General features: G+C 37.6%; 1 protein-coding gene across 5 annotated transcripts in view; it reads right to left on the bottom strand.

The window, feature by feature from the left end:
• Positions 1-17,909, bottom strand: part of USP40 (ubiquitin specific peptidase 40) — a 92,336-nt gene that overhangs the window by 51,223 nt on the left and 23,204 nt on the right. For all 5 annotated transcript variants that reach the window (XR_004269022.1, XM_032277871.1, XM_032277868.1 and 2 more), the window contains 5 exons: positions 17,701-17,844; positions 16,185-16,313; positions 9,442-9,537; positions 7,551-7,658; positions 2,496-2,796 (listed from right to left, as the gene is read on the bottom strand). Coding sequence is in view for 4 of the 5 variants with exons in the window: in XM_032277871.1 (XP_032133762.1) it covers positions 2,496-2,796; positions 7,551-7,658; positions 9,442-9,537; positions 16,185-16,313; positions 17,701-17,844 (778 nt within the window). In the remaining variant the exon portion in view is untranslated. The remainder of the gene's footprint in view (positions 1-2,495; positions 2,797-7,550; positions 7,659-9,441; positions 9,538-16,184; positions 16,314-17,700; positions 17,845-17,909) is intronic.

Here is a 17,909-nt window from a genome sequence, read left to right as displayed (position 1 = left end):
TTGTCATATATTTTACTGTTTTCCACTAAGTTGTCGTTTGCGTTTTAATTCTGTTTAAGGGTTATATAATATCAGTTTTCCCTAGTTTTTTTTTTTTCTTTGCTTTTATGTTTAGAAAGGTCTTCTTTACCTTAAGATCAAATATTTATATTTTACACATTTTTATGATTCCTTTTTTACATCCATATTAAAGGAACTATAATTTCATTTAAGTGATTTGTATAATAAAGAAAAATGCCTTAGTTATTTCCCTAGCAACTAACCAACTTCCCGGTTGTATTTATTGAGTAATTCATACTCCCTTCCTTCCCCAAAATATTTAAAGAGCTACCTTACCATGGATTAAAATACAAATATGCTTAGATCAATTCCTGGGTTTGCCGCTCTTTTTCAATGATCTATCTTTTTGCATCATCTCTACCCTGTCTTCATTGCTATAACTTTACAAATATGTTTTTACTGATACAACAAATTCTCCCTCAGTCATCTCTTCTTCAATTTTTATTACTTTATTTCTCCAGGTGAATTTTAGAATCATTTCATAAAATTTTATCCCTTAATTCCCAAAAAAGTACATGGAGATTTTGGTTGGATCTTTGTTCAATTCCTAAGCTAACCAGAAAATGGGCATTGAGTACACATCCCAATTATGTACACACTAAAATTCAATTCTGTAAAAAATATTAATACTCCATTTGAAGATATTCTTTTTCTGATAATATATTTCTATAACTGTGAATTCTGATGCAGTTATTTGTACCAGAACCATTCCCATATCTTTTTTCCTCCCAGAAAAATACAAAGCCTTTTAGATTAACAGCAGTTATGTAACTGTTTCAGATATAGAAAGTTAATTTCCTTTGATTTACATGCAAATTAGTAACTGCTTTATTCTTATTCTTTATAAAAATGATGGCTATTTTCATTCTCTAAAAACAATATCCTCATCTCTAAAAATAGATATGCCTCAATCTATAAAGCTTTTCTCATTAGAGTTTTTAACTTTTGAGCAGACTTTGAGAAGTGAGCAAAAAATCTTACTAGGCCTCATGCCTATAATCCCAGTGAGGCAGGAGAACAGGGTCTGGAGACAGGGAACCTAAGGCTGTTTCACACAGACTTCCTAGAAATAAATTGAAAGGAAAACCCTAACTTTCCGGGCCTAAGTAACAAAAGGACCAGAGGCTACTCCGTTTGACCTTTTCTGTGCACAGATTATAGTAAACTGGCTGTCTGCAACAGATCAGACTGTGGGTGGAGTCTTCGTTTGCAACTTTGTAACTTCACTCCAGCCACTGAATGAGTGTTGCTTATAACCAAGCAGACTGATTGGCGACCATGTCCTAGTTTAACCTCACCCTAGCCTCTGACAGGTTGCTTTTTGCAACCAATCAGATGTTTACACACGCAAGTGACCTTTGTAACGTCACATCAGCCTCTGGTTGGCTGCTTTCTGCAACCAATCAGACTGACTGCAGGCTATCACTTCATTTACATGAGGTGAGCATGATGTGGCCAAGGGAAAACATCTAGGAGGTATCTGGACCCAAGAAGATTGTTTATATGAGCCCTTGAGCTGCTGCTTTGCCATTCCCACACTGGAGTGTACTTTTGTTTTTAATAAATCCCTGCTTTCATTCTGTTGTTGCTTCATTCTTTGCGTTCCTGGGCGTTTTGTCCAATTCTTTGTTCAAAATGCCAAGAACCTGGACAACTTACAATCACAACCCTCTACTGGTGACACCAGCGCTTTGGGAGGTTGAGGTCTGAGGATCACTTGAGCCCAGGAGTTTGAGACCAACCTGGGTTTAGTGACCCTGAGTCTAAAAAAATGAAAAAAATCAGCCAGGCCTGGCAGCATGTGCTTGTAGGCCTAGCTACTTGTAAGGGAAGATAGTAAGGGAAGATAATCACTTGAGCTCAGGAATTCGAGGCTGCAGTGAATGATCGTGCCACTGCACTCCAGCCTGGAAGACAGAGAGAGGCTGCATTTCTAAAAATAAATAAACAAACAAAAAGTGGAAAATAAAGGAGAAGATATGAAAAGATATAAATAAAGGATAAATAATATAAAGAAGAAGATATAAAAAAGATCAGGAAAATAAAGGAGAAGATATAAAATAAGACCAGGGCCACTTAAAATTCAAAGGCAACATATGGTTGAATGACAGAGCCAAGTCTGAGCACATGGCAATCGCATTCAAGTTTGCCAACACAAGAAGGTGGTTTTATGCTATCCAAGGAAATCCAATTTTGAAAATGTAATGATGATCTTACACTACTATAGGGTAGAAAAGAGAAGTACATTATCTTTATAAAATAACAAATTGTTAGATTTTATTTGGCATAATATAGCTCTTATTGTTAGCTTTAAAATATTTTTAAATGTTCCAAGAGTAAAAGTTCTTTTGAAAGAATAAAAACTCAAACAGCATTCCATGTTTCTCTTCAAAAGCCATTAACTAAAACAAATAGAAACATTTTTCTTTCCATACCTTCCGGGGGTCTCTGCAACTGGGATTTCCGATAAAACAACATGTAGGCACTTTCTTTACCCTGAAATTGCTGTTCAATATCCTTTTCCCTGATTGGATGGACTTTAGAATCATTTATATCAAACCAGTGGGGACAGGAGATGCTATTGTTTAAACCTGAGGATTCTGGAGGAAGCGTCTTGAAAATTTGCTGGTGATTACTTTGGAAATCAGTCTCAGCTTGGAGAGAACCATTCTTCAAGAGACGAACTGTACTTTCATCTGAACTGAGTAGAAATATCTGAGAATGGAGCTGTAAGAACTACACAGACAAATAAACAAAAACCACAAATGCTAGGTTAATTATTCAAACAAAAATTAGACATGATTTTAAAAATGTTTTCTTCCCTTCTGTGATTAGATCTTTTAACTTCATCTTTATTTCTGGCCTTGCCAGCTAGCGGGGGGACATCCATCTAGGTCTAATAAAACATTTAGTAAAACCACAGTGTTCTCTCTGTTAAACAGTCTGATAGTTACATCAAGGGAGGAAGTCACTACGCTACAATCTAAAAAGCATTTTAATTATACCTCACTAGGGCTGTTTAAGAGTATTTAACTGGAACAGATTAGGTAGAACACTTTTGAAATATTTGAAAGCAATCTAAACAAGGCACAAAACAAAGGCAATCACACAGTGCACCACCATAAAAGATAATATGAAAATCCAGACAGACTGTTGGGATAAGGTAGTAATCATCAACCTAAATTATCTTTTAACATGAGCTAAAGTGAGTGTTGTCTGTTCTAAAAAATGGCAGACAAACTCAGAAAATCAAAGCATAGAAAGGGTTAAGTCACAATCCAAAAGTTCTTGCTAAAGGATTAGGAAGAAACAAATCTCTTTTTCTATTGCCTATCTCTACCTCCCCATCCCTTGTCCTCTATCCTCTCACTCTTTAACCTCTGTGTGGCCTCGCATCTCTTTCTCTTCTCTCAGCCTAATTTACCTTATACAGAAAATTACTTGGGAGTTAAATTCAACACTTGCGTGCTTCATCAATCACCCAGGAAAGATGATTGGTTCATTTTTCTCTTGGAAAGTAATTTGTGGTAATGTCAACTCTCTAATCAAAAGTATTATTTTATCAACAAATAGAACAGCGTAGGGCATAACCCAAAGACAGCACTGCTAACATTGTGTATGAAAACAGAGGGTAAAATAGTGTGGTAGCTAATTTGTTTAAGGTACAAAAAAGTATTAACAACTTGAAAACTTTGAATAATGAACTTTCTTTTCATTTTTTCGTTCTTTGGATTTTTAAGTAATGAACTTTCCATATAGCCAAGTTTTTCTTTGTTTGATAGTTGAGAATTAATTCCTTAAGCCTCAAACATCAGTGCAGTCTAGTCCCAGTAATGACAAAGAAATTTTCTTAGACTAATCTTCCTGATAAAAACGGTAAACTCTGGGCAAAACAAGGAAAACAACTGTTGGGAAAGGAACCAAAAGTAGGCATAAAGTGGAAAAGACCTAATATTTCAAACAATGGAAGTAAACCAGGCGAGTTCTGGATTCACCTACCACTAACCAGTTTGTAGTAGTGCATGGTGGAACAGACTTCAAGAAAAGGCAAGAGTCTCACTGGACTGAGGGGACAGAATCTGAGAATACCGGAAAGGGGAGATCCCATAAAGGAAGCCCAAATCTGTATCAAATCCCCCTAAATCCTTGGCTAACTCCTAAATGGTAGAATGGACAGCTCAAAGAATCCAGCAGAGAGTATCAGTTAGGAGGTTAGACATCAGCGGAGCTGGCTGCTGTCAAGAAGAAGGAACATGGAGTTGAAGTCCTGCCAAATTAGAAAGAGACAGCAACTTTTTCTTAAAGAGCCAGGTGGTAAATATTTTAGAAGCAAAACTGAGAACATTACTTAGTACTCACTTCACCTTTTAAAAAGTAACTATTTAAAAATGTAAATCATGTTCTTAGCTCAAGACTCTAAGAATAGGCAGCAGGCCACATTTTGCCCACAGGCTATGGTTAGCTGAGCCCTACTGCAGGAAGAAGGATCATGACCTAGGGTTAAGCTATTCCCTAAAACTAAAGGCAAAATTGTAACAGACTACCAAAGCCCAAAATCTAACTTCCATAGAATCTAAGAGATGCAAAGGTAATTTGGGGGCTTGTTAGAATGCAATGCAAAGCTCTTCAGAGAAAAATAACAATTCAGACTTTCCAAGACATCTGCCATATGAGATTACATGGAGCAGGGGCAAGGCATGGGGAGATGATGGTCAAAGGATATGAAGCCTCAATTCAATGGTAGGAATAAGTTGCTTTCCTTTACAAAGCTATTGCACAGTGTGGTGAATACAGAAAATAATAATATACTGTGTACTTCAAAATTGCTGATAGTAAATTTCACCACAAAAAAGTATTTGAGATAATGGATATGGTCATTAGCTTGATTTAATTATTCTATCCTGAATTTATAAATTAAAACATCAATCTGTACCCCTATAAATATATAGAACTAAAATCTATCAATTTGCAATTAAAAAATAAAAACTTATATTAAAAAGATTACATGGGCCAGGCGCGGTGGCTCACACCTGTAATCCCAACACTTTGGGAGGCTGAGGCAGGTGGATCACGAGGTCAGGAGTTCAAGACCAGCCTGGTCAACATGGTGAAACCCGTCTCTACTAAAAATACAAAAATTAGGGCCGGGCGCGGTGGCTCACGCCTGTAATCCCAGCACTTTGGGAGGCCGAGGCGGGTGGATCACGAGGGCAAGAGATCGAGACCATCCTGGTCAAAATGGTGAAACTCCGTCTCTACTTAAAATACAAAAAATTAGCTGGGCATGGTGGCGCGTGCCTGTAATCCCAGCTGCTCAGGAGGCTGAGGCAGGAGAATTGCCTGAACCCAGGAGGTGGAGTTTGCGGTGAGCCGAGATCGCGCCATTGCACTCCAGCCTGGGTAACAAGAGCGAAACTCCGACTCAAAAAAAAAAAAAACAAAAATTAGCTGGTGGTAGCGTGTGCCTGTAATCCCAGCTACTCGGGAGTCGAAGCAGGAGAATTGCTTGAACCGGGACCCAAGAGGTGGAGCGTGCAGGGAGCCGAGGTCACGCTACTGCACTCCAGCCTGGGCTACAGAGTGAAACTCTGTCTCAAAAAAAAGATTTTATGACATGCAAAGAAACAGGATAACATTATTCATAATCAAGAGATGGAATGATCAATTCAAAAGAGTCAACAGAATCAAATTCAGAATTAATCTAGTTTTTATAATAGCAAACAGCTATTATAAAGTGGAAAGAATACAGCTAAAAAGTATATCTGAAACATATAGCTCATTGGTTGACCTTGTGTTTTTGTTTTGTTTTGTTTTGTTTTGTTTTGTTTTTGAGACAGACTCTCACTCTGTCTCCCAGGGTGGAGTGCAGTGGTGCGGTCTTGGCTCACTGCAACTTCTGCCTCCCGGGTTCAAGTGATTCTCCTGCCTCCGCCTCCGGACTAGCTGGGACTACGGGAGCGCGTCACCATGCCCATCTAATTTCTGTATTTTTAGTAGAGACAGGGTTTCACCATTTTGGGCAGGATGGTCTTGATCTCTTGATCTCATGATCTGCCCACCTCAGCCTTCCAAAGTGCTGGGATTATGGACGTGAGCCACTGCACCTGGTTCACTGGTTGATCTTAAAATAATAGTGTCTCAATGGAAGAAAAAAATAGCAAAGCTGAGGACAGATCAATGGAAATTGTCCAAATTGAAGTAGGGAAAGAAAAAAATGAAAGAACAAAATACCAGTCTGGCCAACATGGCAAAAACCTCAACTCTACAAAAAAACCACAAAAAATTAGCTGGGTATGCTGACACATGCCAGTACTCTCAGCTACTTGGGAGGCTGAGGATGCAGGATTGCTTGAGTCTGGAAGGCAGAGGTTGCAGTGAGCTGAGATCGTGCCACTGCACTTCAGCCTGGGCAACAGAGTGAGACTCTGTCTCAAAACAAAACAAATACCCCCAGAACATCCAAGACCTGAGAGGAAATGTCAAATGGTCAAATATAATCAGTTGGTCCTCAGTATAATAGTGAAAAATAATAAAAACTTAAAAATACAGTACAACTATTTATATAGCATTTATATTATATTAGGTTTTTTTTTTTTCTTTTAGAGTTGCCCAGTCTGCAGTGCAGTGTATGATCATAGCTCACTGCAGTCTCCGCCTCTTGGGCTTAAGCAGTGACCTGAGATCATGCCACTGCACTCAAGGCTGGGCAACAGAGTGGATGTATAAAAAAATAATAATAATAATAAAATAAACTTGATAATCTCCAAGCAAGACTGATGAAAAAAGGTGAGAAAATAAAAATTATTAATATCAGAAATGAAAACATAACTTCAGGTTCTACAGACACTAAAAGGATAATGAGGTATTTTGAACAGGTTTATGCCAATACATTTGACACCATAGATAAAAAGACAAATTCCTTAAAAGCTACAATTTTTCAAAATAATGTAAGAAGTAGCAGAAAATCTAATTTTTTGTGGTCCAATTAAAAGATGCACTTAAACACTTACTGAAGTAAATGTTCTGCTCCTTCAGGAAATAGCTCCAATATGGTTACAACACTAAAGTACTGCTTTGTCTGTTTGTTTTCACTCAAGTCATTACCTCTTATTCCTGGCAGTCTCAGTTTTTAAATCTAATCTTACGGCCTAGGAAACCAGGTAATCGAGTTTACTAGAATTTTGTGTAAAAAATCAAGTGAAATCTGGGTGAATACCTAAAGACATTCATATAAGTAAAATGATAAGCTTTAGGGTATGAACTTTGACATTTTTAATGAGTCACTCCCTAGTATTTTTGCTTCTTGTTTCAAGTAAATAACTCAGTAAGTAATACTTAATAAGTAACTTAGTTGAATTCTAGCCATTATACAAATACAGTAATTTTATTTTCACCTATTTTAAATATCCTTCTGAAAAGGAATTCACGTTGCTGGGATCATAGTAAAATTTTTTGGCACTAGGACTTCTCAAATCAATGCCATGTATTACCTTTCGTAGTGGTCCATGCTGTTTTCTGTACTTCTTGTTCCAAGATATTCCTATCTTTTTCAGGAGTTTCTGGCCCAGCTGATCAACAGGAATTAGATTATTCTCCTCCTTATGAAAGAAACACAGTCACTTAAGAAAATCTGATGAGAAATAATTGCACACTTACAAATTCAAAGAGACCAACAGGATTATACCTAATTAAACATGCCTAGAACAGCAAACGTGTAAGTGGATTCAATGGTAATTATTTTATTATGAAAAGTTTTTAAAAAACTGGATTAAGCTTCAGTTTAGAAAACTTGGATTTTTGCCATTTTCCATGTGCCACAGTTTAACCATTTTAAGAGCAATGTCAAAACTAGCCTGAGTTTTGGTAACTTCCCAACATTAAAAAGAAGTTTCCCAGTTAAATGTGTAAATTGCTGATATTATTTAGAAGAAATACGTAAGTGCAAAAACAAAGATGATTAATGTCCTCTCTAAATGTTTTGAAGTATAAACAAGTTCTAAAAGGGAGTGAGATGTAGCTGTGACAGGCTGAATTGTATCTCCCCAAAATTCATATGTTGAATTCTTAACCTACAATATTTCAGAATGTGACTACATTTGAAGATAAGACCTTTAAAGAGATGATTAAGATAAAACAAAGCTGTTTTCCATTTTAGAATATGGCCCTAAATAAATCTGACTAGCATTATCATAAGAAGAAGAAGTTTGGACAAAGTGACACCAAGGAAGCACGAACACAGAAGAAAGACCATGTGAGGACACAGGGAGAAGATGGCCATCCGCAAGCCAAGGAAAGAGGCCTCATAAGAAACCAAACCTGCCAACACCTTGGTCTTGGACTTCCAGCCTTCAAAACTGTCAGAAAATACATTTCTATCATCTAAGCCATGTGGTCTGTGGCATCTGTCATGGCAGCCCTTGCAAATTAATACAGTAGTCATAGATCTATATAATTAAAGTACTCAGCCCAGGCCCCCAGTAGGGGACCCCACTAGGAGACCTGGGTTGAGTATTTTTTTTTTTTTTTAATTTTTTTTGAGACAGAATCTCACTCTGTCACCCAGGCTGGAGTGCAGTGGTATGATCTTGGCTCACTGCAACCTTCACCTCCTGGGTTCAAGTAATTCTCTGTTTCAGCCTCCCAAGTAGCTGAGATTACAGGTGCCACACCTGGCTAATTTTTGTATTTTTAGTACAGACGGGGTTTCACCATCTTGGCCAGGCTGGTCTTGAACTCCCAACCTCATGATCTACCTTCCCTGGCTTCCCAAAGTGCTGGGATTACAGGCATGAGCCACCACACCCGGCCAACAAATCATTTATTAAAGATGAATGAATAAATGAAAGAAGACCTCACATCTTTAAAACACATATTAAACAAACTTTAAAAGTCATATACTTGAGGTATTATCAGTGAATGCTAGGAATGAAAAGGGGATATAATTAAGTCACAGAGACATTAAGAGGATATGAAAATGCAATAAATTGCAAAACAGCATTTAGTAAAGTTCAATTTGGTTTAAAATGATAATAATAAAAAATCATAACCCAATTCCAATATATGTATATAAACATAAAGAAAACAGAATGCAAAGAATATATCAAAGTGTTCACAATACCTGTCAGTATCTGGCCAATTTATACTTTTCATTTTTAATATATTCTGTTTTTTTCCTTGAATTTTCTACCATGAATATGTGTTTCATTCACAACCAGAAAATCCCCACAAAGATTGTTAAAATTATAGATACAAAGAATGTCCTTAAGGAAAAAGACTATGAATGGTAATATTATCAGATCTACCAACTAAACCACATATATTCTTACATATATATACAAACATGCACACATACATACAAACACAAACACACACATACTACACCTGTAATAAGATTGCTTTTAGAATCATCAGTGGATGATCAATCTCTTCTTCATTCTGGGAATCTTTCAGATTCACATCTGGCTTACTTTTTTCCTCCTAGGAAGGAAAACAATATGAGTTTCTATCACTAACCCCTTAAAAAGTAACAAAGTAGGAATGTTGGCCAGGCACAGTAGCTCACACCTATAATATCAGCAATTTGGGAGGCAGAGGCAGAGGAATTACTTGAGCACAGGAGGTCAAGGCTGCAATGAGCCGTGATCCCACCACTGCACTCCAGCCAGGGTGACAGAGCAAGACCTTGTCACAAAGAAAAAAAAAAAAAAAAGAAAGAAAGAAAGAAGTTTCAAGATGGTGAGTTGAATGGTGGTGAAAACATCACAATAATCTGCATATGCTTGGAATCAGGCAGACCTGGCTTTTTCCAGCTCCTGGTTGAGCAATCCTGGACAATTAACTTCATCTCTCTGGCATTAATTGTAAAAGAATATGAAATTAAGTAAAGCTTCTAGCACAATACACGCAGTGGGGTCCAACATTTTCCAGCTTAGCACTACTTTAGCTACATTTTACATAATTTGATATGTTTGGTTTTCATAAAATTCAGTTCAAAGTGGCCGGGCGGTGGCTCACACCTGTAATCCCAGCACTTTGGGAGGCCAAGGCAAGTGGATCACCTGAGGTCAGGAGTTCGAGACCAGCTTGGCCAACATGGCGAAACCCTGTCTCTACTTTTTATATTTTTGTATTTTTATATAAAAATGAGCTGGGCATGGTGGCATGCACCTGTAATACCAGCTACTCGGTGGGCTGCAGCAAGAGAATCGCCTGAACCCAGGAGGAGGAGCTTGCAGTGAGCTGAGATAGCATCACTGCACTCCAGCCTGGGTGACAAGAGTGAAACTGTTTCAAAAAAAAAAAAAAAAAAATGCAGTTCAAAGTATTTTCTGGCCTTTGTCCTGTACGGTCTCATTCACTTGTGTTGACCTAAGGAAACTCTACTCATCTTTGCAGGCCAGGCTCAGCTTAAACACTCCTTTCTATTTCCTGATCATCCCAATTTTCACTTCATTTTATGAAGGTAATAGGGAATATGTCAGAATTTCCTGAGTAAGCTATTTTCATTGCCTTTTTTCCCCCATACATGTCATCTTGCAAAAGTATTTTAAATTGACTTGAAACCAGAAATACAGATAGTTCTAAATAACACAAGCCAAAAATAAATAACCAATAAGTAATGGAAAAATATGGCAGGCCAGATACAATCATCCTGCTACAAAATTACTAAAAAAGCTAGATAAAGGAAAATCAAAACAAATAAAAACATTTTAAACACACAACGAGCTAGCAAGAACATCAGGAAAATCTTCTGAGGTCAAAAAGTAAAATGGGAATGCGGGGAAGAAATCCAGAGATGAGGCCTCCAGCTCTCCAACTGCTATGGCCAGAGTAGTTACGTTCCCCCAAAATTCATATGTTGAAACCTAATTGCCAATGCAATAGTATTAAGAGGTGGGGCTTTCAGGAGATAATTAGGTCACAAAAAGATGAGTCCTCATGAATGGGATTTTTTAAATTAAAAAGGCCTGAAGGAGTTTGTCCTTTCTGCCACGTGAGGACACAGCAAGAAAGTGTCATCTATGAAGCAGAACAAGTCCTCATAGACACAAAATCTGCTGGTCACTTAATCTTGACTTCCTAGCCTCTGGAACTGTAAGCAATAAATTTCTGGTATTTATAAATTACCCCGTCTAAGTGTTGCGTTAGAGCAGCCTGAACCTGAATGGACTAAGACACCGATCCTGCTGACACTGAACTTCCATTTTGGTGCCCACACAGGACAGAGTTTGGGAGAAAAAGTCTAGCCCTACCCAAAGGAAGGAGTCAAGTGACTGGTGTTTCAAACAACAATCAATTCTGCAATTCTCTGACATCAACTAGGTGTCACACACTTCCATTCAATTCTGACACTATCTGGTGACAGCACAGACTCCGAAAGTTGAGGACTCAGTCCCATAAGACTGTCCCCTACTTCAAACACCTACCACATAATAGGGCCCCTAGGGTACTCACACTTCTGTCTGGCCGATTACAAATTCTAGGGTTCCCATCACCCCTAACTGAGGTTCATAATTTTCTGGAACAACAGTAAGAACTCAGGAACTTATATTACACCTTATTTTAAAGGATATACGTGAACAGCCAGATGGAGACAGACATAGGGCAAGGTCCAGAAGGCCCACGGTTCAGGAGACTCTTTCCGTGGAGTCGCATGGCCATCCTCCCAGCATGAAAATGTGTTCACCAACCCAGAAATGCCCCAAACCTCATTTTTCAAGAGGTTTCACTGAAGTTTCATTACAGAGGCATGATCGATTAAACAAATCACTGGTCATTGGTGATGAACTCAATTTCCTGTCTCTCTCCCCTCCCCAAGGTCAGGGAGGCAGGGCTGAAAGTTTCAATGGGACTGGCTACTCTGGCAACCAGCCTCCATCCTGAGGTATCTAACACTGACTTCATTAGTATTAACTCAGTATGGTGGAAAGCAGCTTGTTATGAATAACAAAAAACACTCTCATCACTTAGGAAATTCCAAGGAGCTCTGTGTTAGGAACTGGAACTGGAGAGGATGACCAAATATATACTTTTTAATATATCACAACGATAAAATCCAGCAAAAAGCTGGAATGCCTAAATGGCTATACCTTCAGTATAAGCATGACCCAGAAAAAAATCCACTTTACAATAAAGGACAATGAGGAACTGGCTTGCATTGACCTTGCTACTGGATGAAAGGGGAAAAATGTCCTCTAATAATCACAAGTAGGTCCTCATGTGGGTTTGCGGCCCAAATTCATACTAGCTGTATGGCTCTAAAACTATAAAGTTGATTTTAATGTTGTTAAGGGCTGGTAGTGATCCCAGGCTTGTGTACAGACAAACACAGATTTTTCTTGGAAGAAGACACTTTTAACTCAGGCCTCAAATTACTCCCGTAAATCAAGTTCTTAAAAAGCAAACAAGCAAAGCAAGAAGCCTACAGTCCAAAATAACAAAATCACAAGGAAATAGAATCAGCAACATCAGAAGATATCCACGTCAGACCTACACAGATGCTGCAATTATCAGACAGAAAATATGTTTAAGTTGCTTAAAGAAATTTATAACAATGGAATAAGAGATTTAAAAATGACAGGAGGGGAGAGGCAAACCGTATTGTAGAGATGGTGCTTGAGCCTATGATCCCAACATGTGACAGGCTGATGCAGGTAACATATAGGCTGGGCCCTGTCCTCCTCCACTCTGCCAGTGTCTGACCCTGGCCATGTGGGGACAGGCTGGTCCAGTCATAGAGCTGCCAACTGGGTGCTGCCATGGAGCCTTCTTTGCCCCATATCCTCAAACGTGCAAGATAACGTTGTTCCAAATGATGCCAACCATCTGTGAAGCAAAAATCCCCCCAGGAAGTTGGAAGCGTGGATCAGGCTCCTCTTTATAGCCAGATTTACATTCGCTTTTTGCAGTTAGTGGCCTCCATGCTAGAAGAAAGGGATCATCTTCTAGGTGCACTAAGAGAGACTAAAATGTTGGCTTTAATCCAGGGAAAATTACACGAGGTTGGTCCTGAAAATTACTCCTTACAGGCGGTACCTACTAAAGAATTCCATGTATGCAGGGAACAGCTCCTTGAAAGGGAAGAAGTAATTGCTGAACTATAAGCAGAAAGAACACTACCTGGCTATGATTGGACTATTTGGGATCCTTTGTCTGTGGACACAGGGGATCTGTCAGGATAATGGTAGTAAAATGACATGTACAGTGTCCACCAAATATATCTACTGCAGGTGAAATTCTTAAAGCACACAATCATTATCTGAACACCATAAAGCTCTGGATGGAAAGCTAGTGATTCTTAAAGAACAGAACAATAAGAAAAAAATTAACAAATGGGATGCTTGATAGCCATTGACAAGAAAACATAGCAAGCACAATTTTCTATTGTTCCCTAAGCCCTGTGGAAGAACTTGCTAAGGTGTAAGAGCTTCAAAAATGGACAAGCAGTGCAAAGATTGAAGCCAAATGAAGGAATGCCTGCCTGCCCCTTGAGTCATGTCACAGAACTGAGAAGAGATCCTGATGCTGCTAGAAAGCAGCTCATCAATTCTAAAGAAATGAGCACAAAACTGCAAAAGAGATGTCCAGGAAACTACAACCCAAAACAAAGTCAGGGAAGACAGAATCACTACTCTCAAAACATGCTGCCTCACCAGAGTGTGAAGCCACCTTTGTGCATGACCTCAATGATAATCTTGAAGATGAAATTGCCAACAGCTATTTTATGCATCAAAAAACTGAGAATAAATATTGCCAGCCAAAAAATACCTCAAAGTTTTAAACTGCCTGAGCAAAAACTGCAGCAGGCATCAAGGAATGCAGGGCACACTCCCTGAGGTAGGACTGGGGCTGGCACAGAGGCTGGGTGCACTTCCTAAGATTGAAGAGAGACACGGCAATACTGAAGAAAGTCACAACAGGTGGAGGAAAAATTAGAAGAGCCACGGCCTGCAATGGGAATGGGCAAGGCAAAAAAAAAAGGAACACCACAATAAACATTTATCGGACCTGGTGACCAGCTTCTATCAGAGTCTAAAGAAAGGCTTCATCTTAAAGAGAGACCAAAATAAAGCCTGTTTGAAAAGATGGGAGGAGTTTAAGGGGAAGTGAGAAGGCCACTTTCTTAAGGATTCTCTACTATAGGAAACTAAAAATACAAGAAGGTAGTTAGAGGGAAGGTATAATTACACGATAAGGATCGGCTCACGGGAAGGTGCCCAACAAGCTGGTTATCTTGGCAAATGTGGCACAAGCATTTGAGAATGATGCTTGTACAGCTTTCCCAAGCCAGAACGGGAGTTCCAGTCATTGGAGTAAGCAAAAGAAATGGAAGGCAAAGAATTGGGACAGGTGAAACAAAACTGTCCTTTTCCATAAATGCCTTCGACACAAGTGTTTAGCAAGATTTTTGGTTGTTAGTATATAAATTGTTTTTTTAATATATTTTAGTATATAAAATCAATATACTAAAGAAAACTGTATTTCAATACACCAGCCACAAACACTCCAGAAAACACAAAATTTCGGCATAGACCATCTCCCTGGTAAACATGTTCCTGGTAGAACACAGTTTGACTTTTTTCATATCCAAACTTTACAGAACATATATCTCTCAATACATTCCAAATACAACTGATAAAACATCAGAAATACGGATGAATGTTTTGAAAAGCAGGCCAAGTGTCAACAAGGAAACTGCATCTTGGATACTGCCGGCATCATGAGATGCCATATTACAACTAAATGTGGGGCAACTATTCATTAACTTTCTGATAATAGGAAGCTATGCTTAAGCATTTCACGTCCTAACATGACAGTCTGTGACTTACCTATAGATATTTTACTGTGTTTGGGGTTGATGTGTAATAGATTATAATTTCCTAGGACCTAGGCACTGGTTAGCACTTTCCCCCAGAAAGTTTGCAAATTCTCTTTTTGAGAAATATTATAAAACTTTTTAATAGGACATTAAAGGGACTTTAGAAGGTGAAAAGGTGTATCTTGTTCACATATGAAGACTCGAAATCCCATTGTGTGTGTGTGTGTGTGTGTGTGTGTGTGTGTGTATACATATAGGTGGTCTGCATCTGTGAGAATACTGACACGGTGATGCTAGAAATGTACACAGAAGCATAAAAAACAAAGACAGGTCCCACACTCCTGAAGAATAACGGCATGTAGGGAGACTTGTCCTACCAGAGATCATGACTTATCATAAAGCTATGGAAATTGACAATGTGGTATTTGCCCAGACCTAGAAAAAAATGAACAATGGAATAGAGAGCTGAAAAATAGACTCACACAAAAATGAACAGCACACATAACAGAAATGGAATAGTAGATTGGTAGAGAAAAACTGATTACTCAATACATAGAAATGGGTAATTTTTCAAGTGGAAAAAACACCTTCTTATACCTCTCACAGGAAACCATTCTAGGAAGATCAAAGTTTTAAATGTAATTCAATCAGTGGTGATTGAGCAATGTTTCAAAGAGCAACCACAAAAGACATGACTGCACAGTCATACTATAATAAACAGGACAAAATTCACCCTGGTTTTAAATCCTACTGTGAAAGCTATTTACAAGGGATTTATTGTTTTTATCACATTTTCACCTACCATCTGCAGGACACAAAAGCAATATTGTGTATCTAAATCAATGCTCATTTTATTTTTCCAAAAAAAATCAGTAATTGTTCCTGATTTTAATCAATGCTCATGTAAGAGAATATCCTTATTTTTAGAAGATAAACACTGAAGTATTTAGTGGTAAAGGGACCTGTTGTCTTCAACTTAATTTCAAAAGGTTCAGCACTAATAATAATAATGTAAATAATGTGTGTGTGTCTCTGTATGCACAGGCACAAATGTGGCAAAATGTTACCAACCAGAGAATCTAGGTAAAGGGTAGACAGGACACGTTTTTACTATTCTGGTAATTTTTCTGTATATGTGAAATTATTTAGAAATAAAAATTTAAAAATTGTATCTGTATTAACTTTCAGTGCCTGTCAAAGTTCTCTAGAGTGGATATATAATAAATAGTAAAAGATTATCCTCAACAAAATAATAGGAATAGAAAATAAATTGCAAAGATATTTCTAAATTAATTTCTATACGTACTTGAAATTGCCAGTTTCCCAAATGATCAACATCTTTAATATATACATGGTAATGGCCTCCGTAGCAGCCACCTTTGTGTATAATAACTGAGAACAGGTCATATATATATTCTAAGTCATCCAATTCACTCTAAAAGAAAAAAGAACATAAAGATTGATATAGCTTTCATAAAATGCTAACATAACAATCAAAAGAAAAAATAATTTCAACTACTGAAATTAATAAGAAACGTCACTGTTTATTAAGAGTAAAGATGAATGCAAATAATTGGCTTTAAATTTAAAAATTTTAAATTAATCTAATGCAAACCACATTACACCAATCAAATTCTGCCTCTTAAACATGAACACATGTACCTGAAAAATATGTTAATTTTATGTACTTTGGCTGAGATCACGTAAGCCAGTAAAACAATGAAACATGCTACCCTATCAATAAGTCTGTTGTAGAAATTTTTAGGAAGAGAAGCCCATCTTTGTATGATACCTATTTATGCTGCTTTACAGACGCACTCTTCTTTTAAAATGCATCACCCATTTTTTTAATTGATATGTATCTAGTTGAAATTGTCCTATATTCCAACTAGGTTGTCATGTGCCTCAAACTCAAAGCCAGAGCAACTATCACTCCTCCTGACACTATAGTCCTATGTATGGAATAAGAACTTAGCAATTATGACTATCAGCTGGTTTTGTTTAGAGGCAGTTTAGTGGAAGAGGTTCTTTCTTGCTTTAATTCTATGATCAACATTTTCTATAATTCATATGCTCCATAATCATGAGTGGTCTAACAGATGTACTTCTACACTAGCAATTAAAAACAAAAAAAAAAATAAAAAGCTACTTTAGATTAAGAGGTGCTTTAAAAATGTTTATTTAAATTTCTAATGCAGAGGAAAAAAGAAGGCTTTTTACATTTGAGGGATCTTTCCCTATGTCTTAAGGATTACAAATTCTAGGCTAGTGAATTTCCATTTGCCTGTTGACTTTCTAGATGCATAAATTCATTACTACATGTAAAATAAACTAAATCCAAATTAACAGTACCAATTAATTTTAAGTTTTCTAAATGCAGCATAACTTCTAATTTTGTTCTTAAAATTTCATTTCAAATATTTTAAAGAAGAGTTTAATGAGAAGAACTGGGAACAAAATCTATACTATGGAAATTCAAAATGAGTCTAAGTAAATCAGTGGTTCTCGACCCAGGGCAATCTTGCCCACCCTGTCCTACCAGGAGACAAGGACATTTGGCTTTGCCTGAAGACAGTTTTGGTTGCCACAGCTGGGGGAAGGGGCGTGAGGATGCTACTGTCATCCAATAGGTAGAGGGCAGGGATGCTGCTAAACACCCTAATGCATGAGACAGTCTCCTACAACAAAAAATAATTTAACTCAAAATGTCAATAGTGCCAAGGTTGAGAAATTCTAGCAATAAACCAACTGAAAATCAGGTCAATAACAGATTCAATTTTGAGAGGGGAAAAGAAAGAACTTAAAAATAAAGGAGTTCAAACCTGTTCACAAAAGGGCTTGAGATTGATCCGGAGAGGGAATGTATAACAGCTAGTTTCCTTGTAGCGTTCACATTTCACAAAATCAAAATTAAATCTTAGTAATGAAACAGTAAGAAAAGGAGGCAGCTTACGTAATTTGGCCAACTGTTAAAAGAGAATTTACAAAGCTTTTTAACAATGGAGTTATAGAAAAGGAGACATGCTGTTTC

This window comes from Sapajus apella, unplaced genomic scaffold (genome assembly GCF_009761245.1).
Source record: "Sapajus apella isolate SASKATOON/1434 unplaced genomic scaffold, GSC_monkey_1.0 scaffold10, whole genome shotgun sequence".
Classification (NCBI taxonomy): domain Eukaryota; kingdom Metazoa; phylum Chordata; class Mammalia; order Primates; family Cebidae; genus Sapajus; species Sapajus apella.
The sequence above is the reverse complement of the archived record's forward strand: the minus strand, read 5'-3'. Positions and strand labels throughout refer to the sequence as shown.